We start from the raw sequence: 23,428 nt of genomic DNA, 5'->3' as shown, positions 1-23,428 counted from the left end.
ATAATCTCATCATCCAAAAAATGGCCATCGATGACCATCTTCAATACGTAAACGCCATTGCTATTGCAAAACAAAACTACTATCATAACTTTGTCAAAATATTATATCTTATAAAAGGCTAAACAGTCACCATCAAACCGAGCTCTATACTCGGAAACCAGAAAGAGCACAACCGAGAACAATACTCGGAATTATCCAAAAACAAACAAGTTAAATACAAGTTCTAAAGGCCAAAGTACCATATACAGAGCTTACAAAATAAAGCATAAATAAAGGCCTAATCTGCCTTATCACCAATGCTGGACTCCTCACTATCACGTCCAGCAGCAGCCTCGTCATCCACAAGCTGACCATTCACGACCACCTTCATAACATTAAGCCTCGAAGGATCGGCTTCCGGGTAAAGTACCTTGACCTGAGAAACGACACGCTCAAAACCTTGAGCAAAAGCCTCGTAGATTCCACTTTCCAATTCTTTGATCCGAGCAGAAAGCTAATCATTCTCGGACCCCATAACCTTTAGCTTTTTAAAAGATGTCTTGTGCAGTTTCCTCTCATTAGCCAATTCCAGCTCTTTCTTCTCCATGGAAGAAGAGAGCTTAGCAATCTTTTTCTCCTTTTCCTGGATGATGCCAGACAACTCCTCAACACAGGAAGCCTCATTCTCCTCCCGGCCCAAAGCAAGCTCCTATGCCCTACCAATGGCCACAATACGAGCACCAATCACTCACATTACAGTTCTCCATCAAGGGCAAGGAAAGAAAAAGCAAGAAAACAAAGAAGAAAGGCAGGAAGAATCAAAACTGACCTTGCTTACTCATTTTCAGATAGGAAGAGAAAATAAACTTTTCCAAAACCCAGCAGTTTGAAAGAAAAGAAGTATAGCAAAAGATAACTCCTATAAAGCAAACGGTTACCAAACCTTTGCATTTACTCCAGATTGTCAAAAAAGAGAGAAGCATTAAAATCACTACTAAATCCAACGGACAGGGGTGCCTAAAAAAACGGGACAGTTTCACATCAATCATGTCATGATGGCGCGCAGAACGAAACCACTACTACAAAAACGTTTTGAATTCTGCACAGAACCAAGCCGAGCTTGGGGGTTATAAGGAACATACACGGCAACAACTCAGTGACCAAGGATTGCGGTATCCCTGGTTTGAAAGCTCGCCTTCGTCCTATCCAAACCAAGGCAAGCTTGGGGGCTATGATACGTCACCACTATCCTCGACCGCCCGAAAAGTTCGGCACGTGAACAGATAAGATCGGCCTCGCTCATTTGAAAATAAGAAACGTGCTTAACAAACCTAATCACCAAAACAGAATACCATAACCAACCTACAAACTCGGACTTATCCACAGTAAACGGGTAAAACAGCTTCTATAAAGCCGAACTAATATACTCGGCTAAGGATCAGGTTCCATTCTCAGTCTTCATATTTACTTAATTACTCTCACTCGAGATTATCACTAACTTAAGCGTCGGAGTATCTTTTTCAGGTATTCCCGCCGCGGTGTTCGATCCTGGCCGACGTATAGCTCTTCCTCTCAAACAGTCGCCTGCTCGAAATTGCTGAAACTCGACCACCCCAGTACCAGGATGAAACAATACCTATAATAACATTAGCGATAATAACTAAAATTATATTTTGATTAACTTGATAAATTATAATAAATAAATTTAATTTCATAAATAATTATATTTTTTGTCAATATATTATTACTAACATTTTTTATTTTGTCTATTCATTATAATTAATTTTGATCTGAGATATTCTTTACTAATTTAGCATATTATGGGATATCAAATAGTTAGAAGAAGTTAACAATTTTATTTTTTTTTTTTCAATTAACAAGTAATTTGAGATAAAATTTGTTAGTTTGACATTAATCTAAAGAGCTATTAAGTTTAGGATTTAATTCAGTAAAATTATCTAGACATTAAATTTTATTACTAATTATGATATTATTTGTTATTTGACTAGTTGTTCATCTATATAAATCAGTCACTAACTTTGACAAAAAGTATTTTGGTCCTTAAAAAAAATACAAAAGTATTTAAGTATTTGATACGAATTTATATCAATAAATAGAGAATTAAGTAAAAATTCAAAAAGAACAAAATAAAAATCTCTAAAATTAGGATTAAAAAAAGGTAGAATTTTTAATTATCTCATGAATACTCCACATTATTACATCATATTCCTCATGAATTCAAGTGTTGTAAGTTAATTTGAATCTGATTTCAAATCAAGTCCAATGAACCACTATGGGATTATGTATTTAGAATTTAAAAATTAGCTACATTAAATAACATACTTTTTAATTGAGATATATTACAAACAAAATTATCATATTCTTGTAGTTATAGAATAATATTTTAAATTAATATCTCAAAAATTTTACCCAAATTTTTATGTTAATTGCTCAATCAACCTCTAAATTTACCATTAGCGATAGGGGTGTTCACATGTTAGATTGGTTCGGATTTTAGAAAAAAAAATCATACCAGTTAAATTTAATTGGTTTATATTTAAATTTTTTTTGTAAGTGGACTTAAACTGATCCGAACCGATTAAACTCAGGTTAGATTGGTTTTCGGTAATTGGGTAGTATCCTACTAAAACTGAAATTAAAAAAATTTAAAAAGTTGTCTAAATACTATAAATATGTAATATAATAATAAAAGAAAGTAATAATTCAAATTTAAATAACTATTATTATTTGAAATACCTTGGGAAATAAAATTGTGTATATATTATTTAAAAATATTTTATTTACTTATTCTAATTAATGTTAAATTAATTGGGTAATCGAGTTGGTTCAGTTCTATGACTCCAAAATTAATACCTGAACTAATTAAGGTCAAGTTTAGGGTGATCTTATCTGATTATTTTTTGGATAAAAAACCAATATAATCGAATTAGATTAATTTTGGACGGGTAATTGGGTTACCATACCTGTGAACACTTTTAATTAGCGAATTAGAATTAAATTTCTAAAAAATAGGAAAAAAAAGGAAAAAATTCTACCACGAAAAAAAAAAGACTAAAAAAGGTGAATGATGGTTGAAGTGAGATTAGGATTAGAAAAAAATTATATAAATTATATATTTTTATTTTTTTTAATATGTAAGGTAATCAGGTCAGTTCAAGTTCGTGGATTCTTAAATTCGATAATCAAACCAATTAATGCGAGTATAATCAGTAAAATCTCATTTGATTCGATACTTGTCAGGTACAAAATTTAATATAATTAGGTCAGATCGATTGGATTTAACTTTATTGAGTTTGGCACAGAAAATACCTAATTACAAGATAGATTTAAAATAGTGTAAGAATTCAATTGAAAGCTTTTATACTTAATTACAAATTTAGTGAAATTATAAAAACTAACCAAGTAATTTAACCTTACAATGAATATTAAATAATGTATTTGAATCTATTAAAATCAAATACATTTTTTTTTCTTTTAAATTAATAAAACAACCTTGATTAGATAACAAGTATTTTTGTCATTTTAAAATTATCTAAAAATGTATCGTCATCTTTTTAAAATCAAATTTAAATTTTAACATTATAATTTAATTAAACAACAATGATCTTAAAAAGATATTTTGGTCATTTCAAAATTAATCTTAAATAGTATATTTTCATTTTTTAAAATATTTAGGACAAATTTCTAATTTTTAAAGCATTTAAAGACTAATAATACTAAATAGATATTGTAGACTTTTAACTTTTAACGTTACTCTTAAAAAAAAAAGTACTTTTATCTTTTTAAACTCAATATATATAAATTTTTAATCTTTAAAATAATTGAATAACTCTAATCTTAAAAGAGTATTTTTGTCTTTTTAAAATTTATTACAAACTTATTTTACTCTTTTTGAAAATTAAATTAAATTTTCAGTTACTTTTAAAAGATATTTTAATTTTTAATATTAATTCTAAAAAAATATTTTTGTCTTTTTATTTTTTAAATTTTTATTTTTTTATAATTTTATGATAATCTAATAGAATTTTTTATTTTAATAAATAAAATAATTATAATAGTTATTGAAATAAATAAATTAAAAAATTATTATCGAAATAAATAACACTCTTATTTTATTTACACTGTAATAATTTAATAGAATTTTTTATTTTAATAAATAAAATAATTATAATAGTTATTGAAATAAATAAATTAAAAAATTATTATCGAAATAAATAACACTCTCTTATTTTATTGACACTGTAAACGAGATAATTTTGCACGTATCTCATTTACAGTGTAAACGAGATAAAATGGGACAAATTTTTAGCCGCTATAAGATGTGTAACCCTTGGTATTCTCCACACACATTTCATATCTCTTTCTATCCCGTTTTTCTCACAAAAACAATGCCACAATGGTCAGTAATAGTGTGTACATAGTTATGTTTGTTTACTCCAATTATTGTATGGAAAATGACGACAACAGGGTGATATTTGAGTGTGAGAATCCGATACTGTTGTGAACTCAGCATGTAAGTATGTTATCGGAGTTGAAGAGTTTAATATTGAGCAACCTCGGTGATACAGACATCTTCCATCTTTATCTCGTTTACAGTGTAAACGAGATAGATTTGCACGTATCTCGTTTATACTGTAAATGAGATACGTGCAAAATTATCCCATTTACAGTGTAAACAAGATAAGAGAAGATTATTTATTTTGGTAATAACTTTTTAATTTATTTATTTCAGTAATTATTATAATTATTTTATTTATTAAAATAAAAAATCCTAATCTAATATCAATTCAAAATAAAGTAATGTAATATGATTTGACAATGATTTAGATTTTTTTACCGCATAAAAACATTTGTTTTTAGTATACTAGCCCAACACAATAATAATGATAAAAACACATAAAATACAACTTTTTTACTATTTTGTTTGTGGAATTTGATGCTCCAAGAGTTGTAAGGAGTATTTAATCGGTTCCTAAAAAAAAATTAAAAGTACTCATGAAGTTTATTAATACCAACAAAAGTACCCATAAACTAGAGAAATTAACGTATTAATGAAAGATGGGTTTCATACGACAAAAATATTCAAACCCTAATTTTTTTGTTGATTTTTTTATAAAATTTCCAAACTACTCTCACCCTCAACCTCAACTCCACCGCCACAAATCCCTTATTTTCTCCTCATAGTTCCATCGGTTTTTCCCTGACCTTCTCCATCGCACTCAAATTCCTCCTCCTCCACCACACTCAAATCCCTCCTTCTCATGGCCTTTCCCATCGCATTCACAGCCTTCATTTTTTACTCCCTCTTCATCGTCTCCATACTCTTCTTCGGCCACCTCGAAGACCTCTAGCTCCCCATAGAGCATCATCCACTCTCTCACACAAGTCTCCCTCGCTGGCACCCTCCTGTACCTTGGTGTCGCCGCTGCCGCCGCTTCCAACCTCTTTAGTCTCAGTGACAAAGCGAAAGTAATTGGAGACCTCCTTGATGGGAACATCAGCGTCGGACCGAACAAGAGTTCCAGGACGCAGCTGAAGACGTGCGGCAGGCGACGGAGCTTCTTTCCGACGATGGCTGTGGTGCCGACACTAAATTGAATGGTGATGTTGCGCTTTCAAAAATAGACGAAATGAACCTTTATGGTGGGAGCTCTCGATAGTAATGCAACAGAAGATTGCAGTGCTAAGATTAACAACAGAATTAACTAATACTGATGAAAAATCAGAGAAAGAACTATAAAGGAACAGTTTTAAATCGTTTCAGATATTTTCTCTTTTTTTTTCTTAATTTGGGAGACTTTCTTTGTGTGAAAATGGTAAAAAAAATGGAAAAGAGCTCATTATATTAGATTTCTCTACCAGAAACTGGTCGAGATCCTCCACCACCACCACCACCATTGATTTCGGCTTGGGTTGTTATAGGAGTAGTTTTGGACTCCATGACAAGGGTTTTAAATGTGTAGGTTGGGTTATGGAAGGTTGAAAAAGTGAGTTGAAGTTGAGGGTGGAGGTAGTTTGAAAATTTTATTAAAAAATCAACAAAAAATTAAAATTAAATACTTTTATCGTACGAAACCATCTTCCATAGGTACAACATTAATTTTCTTAGTTTATGGGTATTTGTATTAGTCTTCATAAACTTTATAGGTACTTTTAATAGTTTTCCTAAAAGAAAAAAAATAAACCAACCTCGTACAAATTTTCCCAAGCCAATTTTAACTAATCTAGTTGCCTTACTGGCAGGGAAGGAAGGAGGAAGGGTCATGTATTTAGTATTTACATTTAAATTATGGAAAGGTCAATGGTTCCAGCTTATCCTTTAGTTTATTTATCATTTGTTAAAAGAGAAAAGGTAAAAGACAAAGTGCCATGTACTAAAATAAAAGTGCCAAAACAACAACGAGACTCTTTTGTGTAATTCTTAGTCATGAGACAAAGTTCTGTGATGGCACCACTCGGCACAACATAGTTGAGTTGTTGACAATGGACTCTCATGATGTAGAAAAAATGGCAATCTTTCCAGTCATCTTTATCTTCTATAATTGTTGACACAATCAAATCCATTAGAGGTTCTTCAACTTTCACAACTTTGTTTTCAGTTCCAAATTACAAATCTAATTCAAATTCCTAATATAGTACAGTAAATAGGCAATAGTGATCAAGTTCTTCCAAAACAATAATCTCAATTCATTAATATAAATATGCAGAAAAAAAATCTACCAAGAACGAACTGGTCAATTTACAGGAACAAGATACCACGCAGATTAACAATAAATCAGTAGTAACATGGAGTTTCAAACTCTCATACCCAAAATACAGAAAAGAAGATAAAGGGGGAAAGTGAAACCAACACAGAATCAAAAAACAAATCTAAAACTTTGTTCACTTAACAGGGAATCTGAGAGGTGAACCACTCCATAACATGCAGTGGAGCCTTGATCAATTCCAAAGCAAGCTCCACTATAATCGTCACACACAAGCAGCACGGACATATGCATGTCAACAACAATCTGCACCACACACATGTACATATACAAATACATATCAGCTATTCAGCATCAATTGAAGTTTCGTTTTTGATAGCATAATCATGCAATTAGATCCAAACCCATTTCACATATAAAGAAATCACACAAACCCATGTCATCAATTTTCTATTTTAAGAAAAACAAAAATTGTATGATAATTGAAAATTGATCAAAGTGAAGAACTTTAGAGAGACAGAAAGAGGAATATCTTACCCAACGATCCAAATAACAAGACCAACGATTGAGATGAGGAGGCAGAGAAAGGCAAAGGGGAGACCCAATAGAAACCCCAAGGGCCTGCACTCGCCATCGCTGTTGCACATTTTTTTTATTTGTTCTCTACTATGATGTTCTTTTCTTTTCTCTGATGTCTGAGAAAATAAGTAGGTGTAGGTGTAGGTGTAGGTGTAGCTCAGTAGCTAGACAATTTATGTTTTGCTTGGGAAGAAAAGAGAGACACGTTTATTTCTGGCTTCAAGTAAAAGCAAATTGGAGTCAAATGATGTGGCTAGTACAGCAAATTTGCCAGGAAAGGAAAGTGATAAATTTTCCGGAAATCTGTTACCCTCGGGTACAATATTTCCCTGTCTCTGGAAACCTATTCGGATCCCTGAATTTTATAGCGTACATTTTATATTTATTTTTTGATAAATTGTTAACAATTCATTCATAATTGTTTTTTCTTTTTGTCGCGTATTTGACACGTTTCACTTGATAGCTACAAGAATTTTGTGCAGCTCATATTGGCTTTTAAGAGATTCTCTTTTGGTCCTTTTCTCAATAATTTGTGTGTACAAATCTTTTTGCAATTAGAATAGCCACCCAGGGCTTGTTCTATTACCTGCCAATTATACAAGCATATAAGTATAAACCCTTTTCATAAAGTCCAATATTAAATTGTGTTTTTTTAAGATTATGGGAGTTTATATAGTCTTTGCCTCCTCACGTCTAAAATTAACCAAAGCTGTAACAAAAGAATAAGGACCTTTGGATGCACACGGCACTCAGAAAACAAATAATACGGACTTAGTGTTATTCATTGACTTCATTCTCCACTAAGATGTTGCTCCAACAACCAAGACCTTTATAAAATTGTGTATTTACATCATAATCTAACTGGTGTAACGGAACATAAACAAAGTGAAATCATAATCCTGTTCCCCCATTTGCTTATGCTTTCTCAATTCTCATCGAACATGGATGGACACGTGGAATATCAGTCAAACAATGTTTGCTGATGAAAGAATTGCATCATGGAAGTTCATCAGTTAAAGTGCATAAATTATATGACACTGTTGGCGGCTTAGTAGCTAGTTCCAACACATCTTGGCGGCTGAAGAAAGAAATAGTTCATTTTATATTGTGCCAAGATTACTATTGAGGTGGCCTATTCAAACTTGAATTCTCACTTTCCATAGCAATGATGGAAGCCAGCCTCTCATAAACCTGTGACAATAAGTCCTGCTGCATCAACATTAAGCCAAGAGGATAGGAATAGCCAAAGATGGATGTTACTTACAGCTGACAGCTGCTTTTTCTTGCCATCTTCATCGTTTTTGTCCTGATCGCTTGTAGTTGTAGATGCATCATACCTAGACAGGAAAATTTAAGCTATATTCTATGCCCACTTAAGCCATGAACATTGAAAGCATAGAGTGTGTATTAGAGGTGTTATATTGTTTAAGGATAGGTCATAAATCGTAATTCACAATAGATATAGTATTTATAAGTACTAGGAAATTCACACCTCTTAAAGCTAGTTTTTAGAGTCTAATTAGACTAACATAACTCAAATAGTATGTTCGATTTTTCGATTGGATATTCTAAACCATGGTTTCAGCTTCGGCCCAAACCATGGGTTTCAGGATTCAAACAGAAAGCCAATCAGCTGACCCCCCCCCCCCCCCCCAAAAAAAAAAAAAAAAAAAAACAGAAAGCCAATCATCTTAATGGTCAAAAAACAACTACAAAAATCTGCAGGTTCTTACCAATCACGGGGAATGCCAGCTTCCGCACGAGCTTTATAGTTGAAGGGACCCTTTAGTTCCACATTGTATTCCTTTAGCAAGTCTGCATGGTTACACAAAAAGATGATGTTGAAGCTTCTGTGTCGTTAATATCTATCCAAGTAAGCACACACGGTGAAATTAGACAGGCTTCCCAACCTTTAAATGTGGAGTCTGGGGCACAGCCCAATTTTTCACAGACAGAAACAAACCAGTATACACCAACTGCTACATGTGCAACTTCCTCATCAGCAATTCTTGCTACAATTTTAGAAGTCCTGTTATCTCCAAAGCCAACCAGTTTTTGCACTAGGCGTGGCCCGGCATCAAGTCCTCTGGCCTCCTACGATTCAATAAACATACACTTATGATTTATAAAATCAGAATCATAATGCATAGCTTTTCTTCTATCCCTGTATTATGTGACACAGAGAAATCACTTCAAGGTAACTTATGAAACCTGAAGCCTTTCTAAGAAAGGCTAGTGAAAAGTTACTTATAAAATTCAATAAGCAAAATGCAAACCATTAGTGGAAAAGAATGATGGTCAATTCATGTCAATCATCATACTCATACTGCTTTCTCCTTCTTAAACTGATATTGCATTGATATCAGTCTTCTGAGTGCTATCAATACACGTATATCTTGATTTATCTTGCCTGTAATCTGTGGTTACTATCATAGTTTGAATAGCACAAATCCTCTAGACTAAGACAAATATTTATGAAGCTCATAACTTCATAAGTCATTTGTGCTTCTACAATTTGAATCAATATATGAGCCAAAAACAAATGTTTGTATTGGTGATGTTTAAGCAACTTGCACATGAAAGTAGTGGCCAGTAGAAAAAATGTAGTGTACCATGGAATTTAATTTTAAACCGGCTCGTGGCAGACTTCCCGTCACATATTTTACAATAGAGGCATGATACACATTAACAAAGAGGATAGATTTGTGAAAAAGGCTGCATTATGAAATTTATTAAGTAGTTTTTCATCAAATAGTACCAACGAAATGCTAGAAATATTTCACGTTAGAGGAAGATTGAGGTGGCAAAAAAGGTACCTGGACTAGTGGGATCACTGCCAAACGTGCAGCGACATTGTCAGATGATTTCTCACATTCTCTCCAAAGCAAATTGTGAGCTGGCATATCTCCATATCTAGTTTAAATGTAAAAAATGAGAACAGAAAATCAGCATAATCAATGAGAATAGAGTCATAGACAACAAAATGAAGTAACAACAAACAACTACAAGCCCTTACTTAAAACCCAGCTCGGCAAGCCTCTGTGAACACCATGCGAAATGACGACTCTCGTCATCAGCAACATGAGCAAAGTCAGCAAAGAACCCCTCCCCTAGAATATCACTATAGGGAGAAAACCGAACTACAGTATCCCAAGCCAAATCAATAGCATTGAGCTCCACATGGGCAAGATTATGAAGCATGTAAGCATTCAGAGGCAAGCCTGAATCCTTGGGAGCAGGAATTTCCTTAGGGGAAACCTTAAATCAAAGGAAGAAGAACTTCATAATGCACACATCATCACAAAGAAGCACAAATGCTTGTAGTAATTCGCTATACTGTTGAATAATCATGAAAGCAGCTAACACTTAACATGGTCTAATAATGAAAGTAAATTTGCACCGAGAAAGCTAACAGGGGAATTAAAACAAACAGGTAGCATGCAATATAGAGAGAAAGATGGGAAGCGAACCAATTTAGGATTTCGGGGTCTGGCGGGTTTAGGTGGTGGTTGGGAACGGCCAAGAGGGAGGTTGTGGAGGCGCCACGTGGAGTAAGCCAAGTGAGAGAGTTGAGACTTGGCCACAGGATCGGTGGTTGAGAGAACAACGGAACCAAGCTCAGCTAAGGTAGTCGCTTCCCGAAATGCGGGGTGGAAGAGAGGGTCGGGGTCGGGGTCGGGTATCGGGCCGCGTGGTCCCCAGGTACGGTCGTGATTGAGAGGGCTTTCCCTCCATGCTTGGAGACCAGTCCAAGGTGTAACCTTGCACGAAGAAAAGGAAGTGCGTTGGAAATGAGAGAGAGGGAAACAGTGACAACAGTGTGGGGCTGAGACCTGCATCCCTTGGAGGATTCTCAGACGCATCATTCATCACATTAACCAACTTCCTTTCCTCTCAAACTGTCATAACCAACTACTATCACTCCTATTGGACGGTTTCTTTTGGGCCATTAAATGATCTTCAATCAAAGCCCAATATGTGCTTTTCTTTTTCTTTTGTTTCAGGTCCGTACTTTTTTGGTTATTTTATTATATGGTGCCCTCACCACTAAAAAAAAAAAAGAAAGAACATTTACAAGTTAAATTAGTTCAATCTAGTTTATTTATAAAATGTAATTATGCTAATGAGCTTGGTTCTAATGGCATTTCTCCTCCTCCCCATTTCAAGGTCTAGAGTTCAAACCCTAGAGAATGCAATTAAGAAAAAATGTGATAAAATATGTGAGGAGTGTGTGGGTGTGTTGTGTATCTAGGATTGGGAGTTGTCCAATCTATTGGGGTACCTAGGATTGGAGGTTGTCCAATCTACGGACAAAAAGTCGACTTTTAATTTAATGTTTAAAACATGTCCAAGAACCAAATTCTTAAAAACAGAAATACTCAGTAGAATTTATTGTTATCCACACTATCTTTGACAGATTATTAATATTTAAACAGACTAGTAAGCTAATCACTAGATCAACCTAACTAAGTTGAATTTAATATTTTTTATTATTATTTTTAGTTATCAACCCAATTTTTTTAGTCTATTAATTCAACAATAAATTTTTAGACTACTCTTTTAAATATTAATGGCAAATAAATGACCTAAAATAATAAATATTATTGGTCTTCTAACATTCATCTTCTTAAAATTACTTTAATGATTAGTTATTAATTAGTGAATGTACATGTGATGCATGAAAAATATTGATTTTTTATTTATATCTAAAGTTTATTTAATAAAAAAATATTATTCGATATATTTAATATCATATTTTTTTATTTATGCAAACGCTAAATAAAAGTATAAAACAAAAAAATTCACAAAATAATGGGATTAATTAAAGAAAAAAATGTAATATGTAATAAATTAATGTCTTAATTTTTATGAGAAATATGAGTAAATATTTTTTTATAAATATCCAAAACTTTAATTTATATCTGCAACATTAATCATTGTATATTCATAAATTACATTTTTAATTCTGTATCAAATAAAATTTAAATATTATTTATATTAAAATTTTTATCCAACTAAAAAAAACACGATTAACAATAAAAAATACCAATTGATTAAATACAATATCTATATATTTGTATTATTATACATTATTTTTTATTAATATTAAACAAATCTTTCACTTTGTCAAAAAAGTTATGATTGAATCCCAATAATCTTTATAAATTATTATTGAACATATAGATTTGTACACTAATTGATTGTGTCGAATAAAAAATTAGATAAATTAATTGTCACTTTAAGAATGTATAATAAAATAAATAATTTTGATAATGCATGATTTGTGAATAATTTAATTAATATATAATCATTTTCTTTTAAATAATAATCTATTTATACGAATGATGATGATGATAATGATAATGATGATGGAGGAGAGTATTATAATTACGTAAAATATTGTCAATTATAATTGTAAATCTATTTAATAATAATAATAATGATAGGTTTTATCTGTTTTAAAATAATAATAAAAAATTAATTAATGATAAATTAATATTTAAAATGATTGATAATTAATATAATCCTATATTTATTATAGTCACTAATTGTAGCTATTAATTTAATATATTTTATACTTATGATTTTTTTATATATATAAATATATATTCGTAGACAACTAAATTTTAACTTGATGGGTATTTTCTTATAGAATAAAAATTTTTTTACTGTAACTATTAATATTTTACAGAATTATTTTTGTGTATTAATAATTTAAAATTATACACAAGTAAAATTAGTGTCAGATCCAGAAAATTTTAGAAGTGGGACAAAATATCTATACCAAAATAAATGTTATTGAGCATTGTTAATTATACTAAAAATATAATAGAGATATAAAAATTAAAAAGAGTTCATGAATACTTTTATTTTTAAAATACTATTTATTATATATTAAAAAATATTTTTTTTTATTTTAAAACTTAAACTTAAAACATCTTAATTAAATTTTAAATAACTTGTTATTCTAACTAATTTTACTTTTATTTACTTTTATACACTTTAATAATAAAAAGAGTGAATTAGTTAGCACGTTAGTGCTTATTGATACACTAGTATTTATAATTTGAAACTAGATTTATATATAAATACAAAAAAAAACTAAATATGTATCTAAAAGTATGTTTATATAAAATAATAGAAATTTAATTTATAATTATTTTTATCTTTTTTATTAAATAATTAAAATTTTTATATATATTTTTTAATTTAATTTTGATAAACTGTCAAATTAAAAATTTTATGCATCTATTTAATTATGTATTGTAATTAAAAAAATAACTTTTTACATTCATCACATAAATAACTATCTAAAAGAATAAATGTAATTAAATGACTATTATGTAAAAAAATTATATATTTTAACATATCAAAATTAACTTCTATGCTTTTTAATAATTGTTCTACTACTCATTATAATTTTCAAATATTAATTATCACCCATTGGATTAAAAAATTTATTTGTTATAATATTTATGACATAAAATACTTTTAATCTAAAATAGTTGTTTCAAGCAACATTATTTAAGAGAAAAAATTAAAATGTATTATATAATTTTAAAATAAAAAATATTAATTAATAGATAAATTTTATTTTTTCTTATTTCAACTACTTTTTGAAGAAAAAAATATTGATAATTTTACTTATATTTAGAACACTGAATTTTAGTTTGGTAATTAACTAATTAATTAATTTTAAAAATTATATTAACATTATTCATTAATTTTTTATTGAGTTAATTAATTAATTTATTTTTTATTTTTATATTAAATAAAATTTAACAAAATAAATATTGTTACCTATTAAATTTAATAAAAATTATTTTTAACATAAATCTCAAAACAAAATTTTATAAATTTTTGTGGGGGTAAAAAGCATAATTATATTAAGAACAAATATATATATTTATATAAATTTTTTTTTTTAAATTTTAGTAGGAGCAAGTGCCCCCTTCCCATATATCTAGGTTAGGGATGGCAATACCATCCGAACCCGCGGGTACCCACTCCGCACCGAGGCGAGTTTTTAGCGGGACGGATTTTTAGGAGGGGCGGGATGGGGTCGAGTTTAGGTAATACCCGCCCCACTATATATATAATATATATGATTTTAATATATAATATGTATAATATATGTAAAATAATTAATAAATGATTAATAATATTGTATCATATTTAAATTTTTACTTTAATTTATGTTATGTATGTGATAATGGTTATATAAATTTTGAAATTTAATTTTATATATTGGATTTTAATAATTATAGGGGCAGGTAGGGGTGGGGCGGGTACCCACAGGGACGGGTTAGGGTTCAACGTTTTACTACCCGCAGATAGAAACGGGGCAGGTTCTATACGGGTTGTTGTACGGCGGGGCGGGGTCGGGTAGAGCAAAAACCCGTCCCTACCCGCCCCGTTACCACCCCTAATCTAGGTCTGTCCCTGAATAAAAGCATTATTTATTATTTGTTTACAATAACTTCACATAATTGATTAAAATATTTGTCATATTTTAAATTATTCTGTATAAATATTTTATTATGTCAATAAAAATTTTTAGTACCACTAATACTATTTTGTAGGATTTAATTTTTGTTAGACTAATAATTTAAAAGTACAATTTACTATTAGTAATATTTTTTAACTTAACTATTAGATTTTTTCTGAGTTATACTGGGAGCCAATAAAAATAAATTTATAAAAAAAATTATATTAACAAAATTAGAAAATAATATATCCAAAAATAATAGCCATAATATATAAATTGAGGTAACAATTTAAAATTCTCTAAAACTAATCTAATTAAATGTTAATATTAGAACTAAATTATTTAAATAATATATTTAGCTATTTTAGACCTTAGACACAAATAGATAAATAGATTTTAGTCAATCTCAAAACTACAACCAATTGAAATAATGTCATACCTACCTTAAACATTTAGAATTCGTACAAATTCAGACCATCCTTTCGTTAAATAAATTTCATCATCCACTATTTATATAATGCAGCAAGATATAGAATAAGCACGCCAAGAAACTAAATTGGCATTTATTCCCATCAATGGCATTACATTGACGTACCAGGAAGGTGGTAATTTCTGAAAAAAATCACAATGTAATATAAAAATATTTTCATTACAAAAAATTTTAAAAAAGAATATTTAAACACAATACTAATCTTTGAAATTGCATTTCCAAGGCCGACATAATTCTTTAAAAACTGAACCTAAATTGAAGAAATTTAATTTCATTATATGCTCCACTTCGAAGATTTTCTGCAGACATAGAAAGCATAAAGAGATAGAATTTGAACTTGGCCTATAAAGTTTTTTGAAAGCAATTGCTCGATAAAAAATCGAGCTCCTCCTAAGAAAACTAACTTTACCCATATTCCATTGGATTGGTCATAATATATGAGTAGTTCTAACCATTCTTTAGTAAAATAGAGTTCATTATCCCTTCGTTAAACTCTTACATCCATGTAATTAGAACATTGATAAGTGAATACAACCCGGGGTAGTATTTGATGGATGTGGTGCATTACAAATGATGCTGCAAAAGAAAACCGATGTAAGGTTAGATGAAAAAATTATAACTTGTACCTTAAAAAGATAATTTCAATGAAAAACGAAAAATACATTCTTATTCTATAAAGTAGTCAAGGAAGAATAAAAAGTTAAAAACTTAAATAAAATATTTTGTCTCTAAAACTTAGACTCATGAACCTTATATGTGGCACTATATATACCTTTAGTCACAGAAAATTAATTATTGAAATTGATATCAATATCAATTTATCTGTTATTAATACACACATACATAACAAAGCTATTAAATATAAATATCACGTAAATGTTAATTATGTATGATTGATAATTAGTATAATTAGAAGGGTTAAGTACGATTTTGGTCCCTAAGATATAGGTCGACAATTTTTTTCGTACCTAACCTTCTTTGGTATACAAAATCGTCCCTAAGGTTTAATTTAGTTTTAAAATCTTTCTTTTTACCAAAATGTTATAATTTATGAACAAATTATCTCTAACAAAAAAATATAAAAAAAAAAAGAGAAAGAGAATGGATGAGAGGGAGAAAGAATGGAGAAGAAGAAGAAGAAGAAGAAGGGAAAATGGAGGCAGCTCCCACTCTGCGCGTGATCTTCTTCCCCAATTTCTTTCTCCTGAACTCATTGTCTTCGTCATCTTTCTTCTTGGTGAACTCAACGATGGCGTCAAAAGCTCGGCAATGGCGCAACGGCCCCTTCTCCTTCTCCGATATGTTCTCCCTTTTTCGCTCGCGCTCTCTCGTCTCCTTCACAGTGCTTGACGGTGACTGCTCCACGTCGCTGTTAGTCCTTAGGGTTCCAATTCTGTTTCTATTTCTGATTTTGTTAATCATATTACTAATAACATTGTTTTCGATTCTGATTTTGTTGATCTGTTGTTTCTAATTCTAATTCTGATTATGATTTTTTTAATCCATTGTTAATCACATTATTTCTAATTCTGATTTTGTTAATCTGTTGTTCTTCTATTTCTATTTTTTTCTTCTGTTTTTAATTTTATGCTTCTGATTCTGCTTATGTTTCTGTTTTTATTTATGTTTTTAATTATATTTCTGCTTCTGTTTTTAATTTTGTTTTTGTTTCTGATTCTGCTTCTATTTCTGTTTCTATTTTTTTATATTTATTGTATTATTTCTACTTCATTATTGTTGTTGTTGAAGAAGAAGAAAAAGAAGAAGAGATGCTGCTGTGATGGAGAAGAAGAATAGAAACTGAGTATTTTAGTGAAGAAAGAGAGAAGTATTTTGGTCCGAAGGACAATTTGAAAACTAAGTTAAATCTTGGGACAATTTTGTATGTAAAAAAATGGTTGAGGACGAACAAAATTTTCGACTTATACGTTAGGGAACAAAATTATACTTAACCTTAGAATGATTGATAATTAAAATGATTGATAATTAGTATAATTATTCATTAAATATTATTTTCATATAATTATAAAAAATGTATTTTCAAAAAATAAACTGAAAAGAGAGGTACTGTTAACATAAATATCATATAAATGATAATTATGTATGATTGATAATTATATTTTAATTAATTATTGACAATTAGAATAATTATTTATTAAATATTAATTTTTATATAATTATAAAGAAGATATTTTTCTAAAATAAGTTGAGAAGAAAGAAGTGTCTTTAACATAAATATCATATAAATACTAATTATGTATGATTAACAATTAGTATAAACATAAATAACTATTTCTGTTAAAAGATTTCAATACTAATAAAATTAACCATGAATAATTTAAATAAATGTTATGGCCATAAATAATTATATCTGTTTGGTAATTTAATCAAACATTCGTCTCTCAGTAATTCTATTAATTTTTAATCCTATGTGGCTATTACTCTTATACGTGGTAATAATTATTTTTATTTTAAAAACTAAAATATTAATAAGTAAATTACCCATCAAATAGTCAATGAGTTATAATTCAAATGAAATAATCTTCCCATATTCATATTCATCTAAGAGATTGCAAATTCAAATCTCTCTATTTTTAATCCCAAAAAAAAAAAAAAAATACCCATCAAATAACGTTTAGTTATCCCTACCCTTCTTTCTTTCAAACATTAGAAGAGTAATCACCAAAAAAAAGAGTAAATAGCCAAAATCGTCCTGAAAGATACCCCGATCTCTATTTTGGTCCTCGAAAGATAAAGATAAACAAAATCGTCCCCAAAAGAGACACGATTGGTCACGTTAGTCCTTCCATCAGTTGGATGATGACGTGTCACGTTAAGTGCCACGTGGCATATGATGACGTGGAGGGCTAATGCCACGTGTCAGGTCAGTGACACGTGGCATGCCACATGGCACTTGATATGTAAAAAAGTCATTTATAATTAAAATAGTCCTTAAAAGTTCAGACGTAAGTCATTTTCATTCCTAAAATTTAAAAAATTAATCAAATTAGTCCTTATATATATTTTTTATTTTTCTTGATAATATTAAATTTAAAATATTTTTTGATACTACTAATTTTAATATAAATGTAATTGACAATAAAAAATTAGTAATTGTATCTTTTCTTCTTAAAAATTTGTTCAATAAAATTATCTCTCTCCTTTAATTGTTGTCAAAATCTCTCTTATTCTTTTCTATTCTAAAACTTTTTTCTTACATTATTACATTTTGCTGGAATATATATATATATATATATATATATATACACACTCAAAATTGAAATGTATGTATTTGTTAACCTAAACAAAGTTATATGCTCAAAATAAAAATTTATATATGTTAACCTAAACAAAGTTAATAAAAATTTATACATCTTTTTTTTTTCATTACGGTATTACTTTCATTTAGGTTAACATACATAAATTTTGATTTTGAGCATATAACTTTGTTTAGATTAACAAATACCTACATTTCAATTTTGAGTGTATATATATATATTCCAACAAAATGTAATAATGTAAGAAAAATGTTTTTGAATAGAAAAGAATAAGAGAGATTTTGACAAGAATTAAAGGACAGAGATATTTTTATTGAAAAAACTTTTAAGAAGAAAAGATACAATTACTAATTTTTTATTGTCAATTAAATTTCTATTAAAATTAGTAGTATCAAAAAATATTTTAAATTTAATATTATCAAGAAAAAATAAAAAAAATTATATAAGGACTAATTTGATTAATTTTTAAAATTTTAGGGATGAAAATGACTTACGTCTGAACTTTCAAGGACTATTTTGATTATAAATAACTTTTTTACATGTCAAGTGCCACGTGGCATGCCACGTGTCACTGATCTGACACGTCAACCAATCATCTTGTGACACATGGCATTAACCCTCCACATTATGATATGCCACGTGGCACTTAACGTGACACATCATCATCCAACTGACGGAAGGACTAACGTGACCAATCAATCGTGTATCTTTTGGGGACGATTTTGATTATCTTTATCTTTCGAGGACCAAAATGGAACGATTTTGGCTATTTACTCCAAAAAAAAAAGTTAGAAGAGTGAGAGTCAATGTGAGTTTCGCGCGAAGAAAAAAGTGACGAAGACAGTGGCGATTCGCAATCGCTGATCAGTGTCATAAAATTGTTCATTGTGTGGGCGTTTGGACGTCGCTTGCGGTCGCAAGTTCTTCTTGATCTGTGGTAGCATCTTCGCGGAGGAGGAAGACCAAGCTTTAGACGTTAGTGATTCGATTCTGAAAGGTAAGCACTTTCACAATACTTGGATGTTTGAATATTATGGTATGATTCATGCATTCCAATGTAGTGGTGCAGTGTTGCTTTGGGATTATAGAGTTAGGGTTTGTGTTGTCACTGTTTGCAATTCTTTTGATGGTTCTTAAACCATTTTTTTTTTTGTGTTGTGACTGTCTTCTGATTTTTTCTTTTGATAATTTTCTTTGAGACTCTGTTTTATATTTTCTTATTCCTTTTTTTTTTTGCTGTTTGTGTTGAATGTGGATTAAGCCATATCCAAAAATAAAAACTGCATTCTTGAATTGGTGAATAGGGATTTGAAGGGAACCAAGAAAAATGGTGGGAATGTAGTAGAAAAAAAAGTTCACGATTTGGCCTTTAGCTCGTTGATTAGAAATTCTGAGTTAATTCTAAGTTCTAGGTAGTTAGTACAAAGTAGTGTTCATGAACAAAAAAAGTTATAAACATTGTTTATTGGCTTTGGTTCATTGGTTAGAAAATCTGAAAAATTATTCAACTTTTGGATTACATTATTTTATTTTATAAGATGATGATGTACATGGAGAAAATTTATGGCTCTTACTATTTCTATTTGTGAATTTAATATAAAATTTTTTTATTTATTTCTTCTGTTTTGAATAACTATGTAGTTCAATTTGTGTGTAGATGGCAACTACACATGTTATACTGTAGAAACAACAGCACTAGCTGCCGCACCAGGACAGAATGCACCTGCAGCAGAGCCAGAACAGATCCCAGCACCGGCACAACAGCCCACAGAGAAGGTATTGCATTTTCAACACACCCCAATGCAAAGTTACACAATTTAGCATCTTGGTTGGATTACTGTGATTTAAATTACACAATTCTTATTGCCTAAATTTTAGATTCTTTGTGAACAGGTGGCACCAATTATTCCACCTCCAATAATGCAACCTCCAGGACAATTAGCAGCAATAAGGCCAGCTCCAATTAGACCTCCAACACACATTAGGCCACCTAACAGCAAGAAGCCCCCGAAAGTAACCCAAAGAGGCCGCCACCAACTCTCCTAAACGACATCAGGCTTCCTTCAATGAGCAACCCATCAATAAGGCCTAGTGTGAGCTAAGAAACCATGATAGGTGCTAGTGTTGAAACTGCTACAAGGTTCGTACAATTTATGTCAACCCCAGGATTAAGGATACCAACAAATGGAACATCAAGTGGCAGTAACAATTCCACCCCTAATTAGGACCCTGCTCATATTGGAATTAGATTTGTCTCCTATTTTGAACATAGATTAGAACAACAAGATTTAGATTTTTTTTTTTGTGGTTTTCATAATTACTATGGATGTATAGACCATATATTGTTACACCATTTTGGTACTTATTTTGATCTTTTGGTATTAGGGTCTTGATGTGTGAACCACTGTCATGATGCTGATATTCATACTTATGTGGTTATAGTCAACTTAGTTGTAACTGTCAAATTGATGTATGCCCATTGGCTTGTTGGTATTAATATTAGCTTAATGTTAAAACTTTATTTGAGAGTATTCTAGTTGTGTTTTGTCTATTATATACAACGAGTGTCATATTCTTATCAATCTTTAAGTTTATTCATTGACATAAAAGTGAGAAGCTTGAACCAAAACTTCCTTATATATTTTGAGAGTTTTTAACCAAAAAATAAACCTTCTCATGGCAGTAAAATTAACACTTCATACTCAATAAAACAAGAATTAAGATAACAACAACTTCGTTTCATTACATCCAACACAAATACAAATACAATTATAAGAGATCAAACCTTCGGTTTTAAGTTAATGAATCCTAAACATTAGACCAACATTGTTACTCAATTTTACTCAAATTTGCATACTTCAACTCTTTAAGAATGGGTACATAGTGCAAATGAAACACAACAACAGACAAACAACAATACACATAACCCACACTCTCATACTTTTAATTTCTCCTTTAAGCTTCTCCATCTTTATAAACAATTTTAATTTGGCTGCATGGTCATCTTCTATTCTAGTTACATTTTGCACTGCATCATGAGTAGAAAACGTGCAATCATTGTTCAATCCAATTAAAGCTCTAGCTAAATCTTTCCATCCACCATCAATCTCATCTACCCAAGCAAAATATTTGCAATCTTGATTCTACAATAAACAAACCAAATAATATGCATCATTATTGGGCAACTTTTAAAATAAAAATTACAGTTTCTAACAAATATTTAGTAAATAATTTTTTTACTTACTGCCCATAATGAACAACGAATGAAGCTTCTTTCAGGATTTGTCAATGTGTTAGATTCTATCAACACTACATTCAACCCACAAAAGCACCTCCCATCGACCTTCTTCTCCTTCTTTCTCTTCCAAAGTGAGTTTTCGGCGACACTAAAACTCGCATTCGATGCTTGTGAATTCAACATTGGACGCTTGACATTTTTTCTTCGAAGCTATTTATGGTCTCTCTCCAAATTTGTCTAGTTTTACCTTTATAAATTGGGGCTTAGGATTTTGATGAGAAGATGAAAAGAAGAATGGCAGTCTTTGAAGAGAAAGAAATGTTTGGATGACATTACTAACCAACAGCCATGTACGATTAAAAATTAACGAAGCTACTTAGACTATCGTTTGGTTAAAACTATCAAACAGATATAATCATTCATGGGTACAACGCTTATTTAAATTATCCATGGTTAGTTTTGTAAGTGCCTGAAGTTTTTCATGGTCGGAAATGATTATTTACTCTTAGTAGAATTATTTATTAAATGTTAATTTTTATATAATTATGAAAGAGATACTTTCCTAAAATAATTTAAGAAGAAAAAAGTGCTATTAATATAAATATCATATAAATGCTAATTATGTATGATTAAGAATAAAAATGATTGACAATTAGTATATTTATTCATTAAAAGTTAATTTTCATATAATGACAAAGAAGATACTTTTCTAAAATAAGTTGAGGAAAGAGAATTATGCATACTGCTACCAGAATGCGCCACGTCAGCATTATTAGGTCATAATACTACCCGTTATAGAATAATATAATAATGATAATGATTGTCAGATTTTTTAACTCAACTATTTTATTTTTTCTTAAAAACTAATTTAATTAAATACTAATATTAGAACTAAATTATTTAAATAATATTTAAGCTATTCTAGACCTTAGACATATATGGATTAAAGTCATTCTTATAACGACAACTAACCAAAACGTCATAAGCTCGAACATTTAGAATTCGTGCAAAATCAAATCATCCTATTGTTAAATAACTTCATCATCCGCTATCTATGCGATGCGGAAAGGTATAGAATTATCATACCGAGAAACTAAATTGACCTTTATCCCCTCAATGGCATTACGTTGATGCACCAGAAGGTCGGTAGTTTCTGGAAAAAAATCATAATATGTTATAAAATTATTTTTATTATGAAAAGCTTAAAAGAAGAAAATTTAAATACAGTATCAATATTTGAAATTGTATCTCCAAACTTGACATGAATTTACCAAAACTGAACCTAAATTGAGAAAATTCGATATCATTATATGCTCCACTTCGAAGAATTTCAAGTAGACGTAGAAAGCATGGAGGGATGAAACTTGAACTGGGCCTATAAAGCTCATTGGAAGAAATTGCTCAATCAAAAATCGAGCTCCTCCCAAGAAAACTAACTTTACCCACATTTGATTAGGTTAGTCATAATATATGAGTAGATCCAACCATTCTTCAGTAACATAGAGTTCACTGTTCTTTCGTTGAATGCTTACGTCCATATAATTAGAACTCGAATAAGTGAATACAACTCGAGATGGTATTTATTAATAGATGTGATGCATTGTAAATGATTGCGACAAAAGATAATCATACTAAAATATTAGACGAAAA

General features: G+C 30.1%; 2 protein-coding genes and 2 long non-coding RNA genes across 5 annotated transcripts; 1 reads left to right on the top strand and 3 right to left on the bottom strand.

Annotated features, from left to right (window-relative positions):
• Window positions 1–6,666: 6,666 nt before the first annotated feature.
• Window positions 6,667–7,500, bottom strand: LOC112771211 (signaling peptide TAXIMIN 1). The gene is made up of 2 exons (XM_025815873.3): window positions 7,242–7,500; window positions 6,667–7,010 (listed from the first exon to the last, which is right to left on the bottom strand). The coding sequence occupies exons 1-2, from the start codon at window positions 7,349–7,351 to the stop codon at window positions 6,887–6,889; spliced, it is 234 nt and encodes a 77-aa protein (XP_025671658.1). The 5' UTR covers window positions 7,352–7,500; the 3' UTR covers window positions 6,667–6,886.
• Window positions 7,501–8,035: 535 nt separating this feature from the next.
• Window positions 8,036–11,208, bottom strand: LOC112771210 (uncharacterized). 2 transcript variants are annotated; one of them, XR_011876610.1, is made up of 7 exons: window positions 10,754–11,208; window positions 10,300–10,541; window positions 10,100–10,196; window positions 9,194–9,377; window positions 9,017–9,098; window positions 8,548–8,655; window positions 8,036–8,474 (listed from the first exon to the last, which is right to left on the bottom strand). XR_011876610.1 is itself a non-coding variant. In XM_025815871.3 (7 exons), the coding sequence occupies exons 1-7, from the start codon at window positions 11,147–11,149 to the stop codon at window positions 8,403–8,405; spliced, it is 1,146 nt and encodes a 381-aa protein (XP_025671656.1). In that variant the 5' UTR covers window positions 11,150–11,182; the 3' UTR covers window positions 8,036–8,402. The 2 variants fall into 2 exon arrangements, 1 of the variants encoding a protein (XP_025671656.1); XM_025815871.3 differs by having other exon boundaries at window positions 8,548–8,620; window positions 10,754–11,182.
• An 8,090-nt stretch (window positions 11,209–19,298) lies between these two features.
• On the top strand, window positions 19,299–21,071 carry LOC112773232 (uncharacterized). The gene is made up of 3 exons (XR_003187847.3): window positions 19,299–19,537; window positions 20,198–20,316; window positions 20,434–21,071. It is a non-coding gene; the product is annotated as an uncharacterized lncRNA (long non-coding RNA).
• A 171-nt stretch (window positions 21,072–21,242) lies between these two features.
• On the bottom strand, window positions 21,243–22,161 carry LOC112772097 (uncharacterized). The gene is made up of 2 exons (XR_011876393.1): window positions 21,785–22,161; window positions 21,243–21,683 (listed from the first exon to the last, which is right to left on the bottom strand). It is a non-coding gene; the product is annotated as an uncharacterized lncRNA (long non-coding RNA).
• Between the last annotated feature and the right edge of the window lie 1,267 nt (window positions 22,162–23,428).

This window comes from Arachis hypogaea, chromosome 18 (genome assembly GCF_003086295.3).
Source record: "Arachis hypogaea cultivar Tifrunner chromosome 18, arahy.Tifrunner.gnm2.J5K5, whole genome shotgun sequence".
In the NCBI taxonomy this organism is placed as follows: Eukaryota; Viridiplantae; Streptophyta; class Magnoliopsida; order Fabales; family Fabaceae; genus Arachis; species Arachis hypogaea.
The sequence above is the reverse complement of the archived record's forward strand: the minus strand, read 5'-3'. Positions and strand labels throughout refer to the sequence as shown.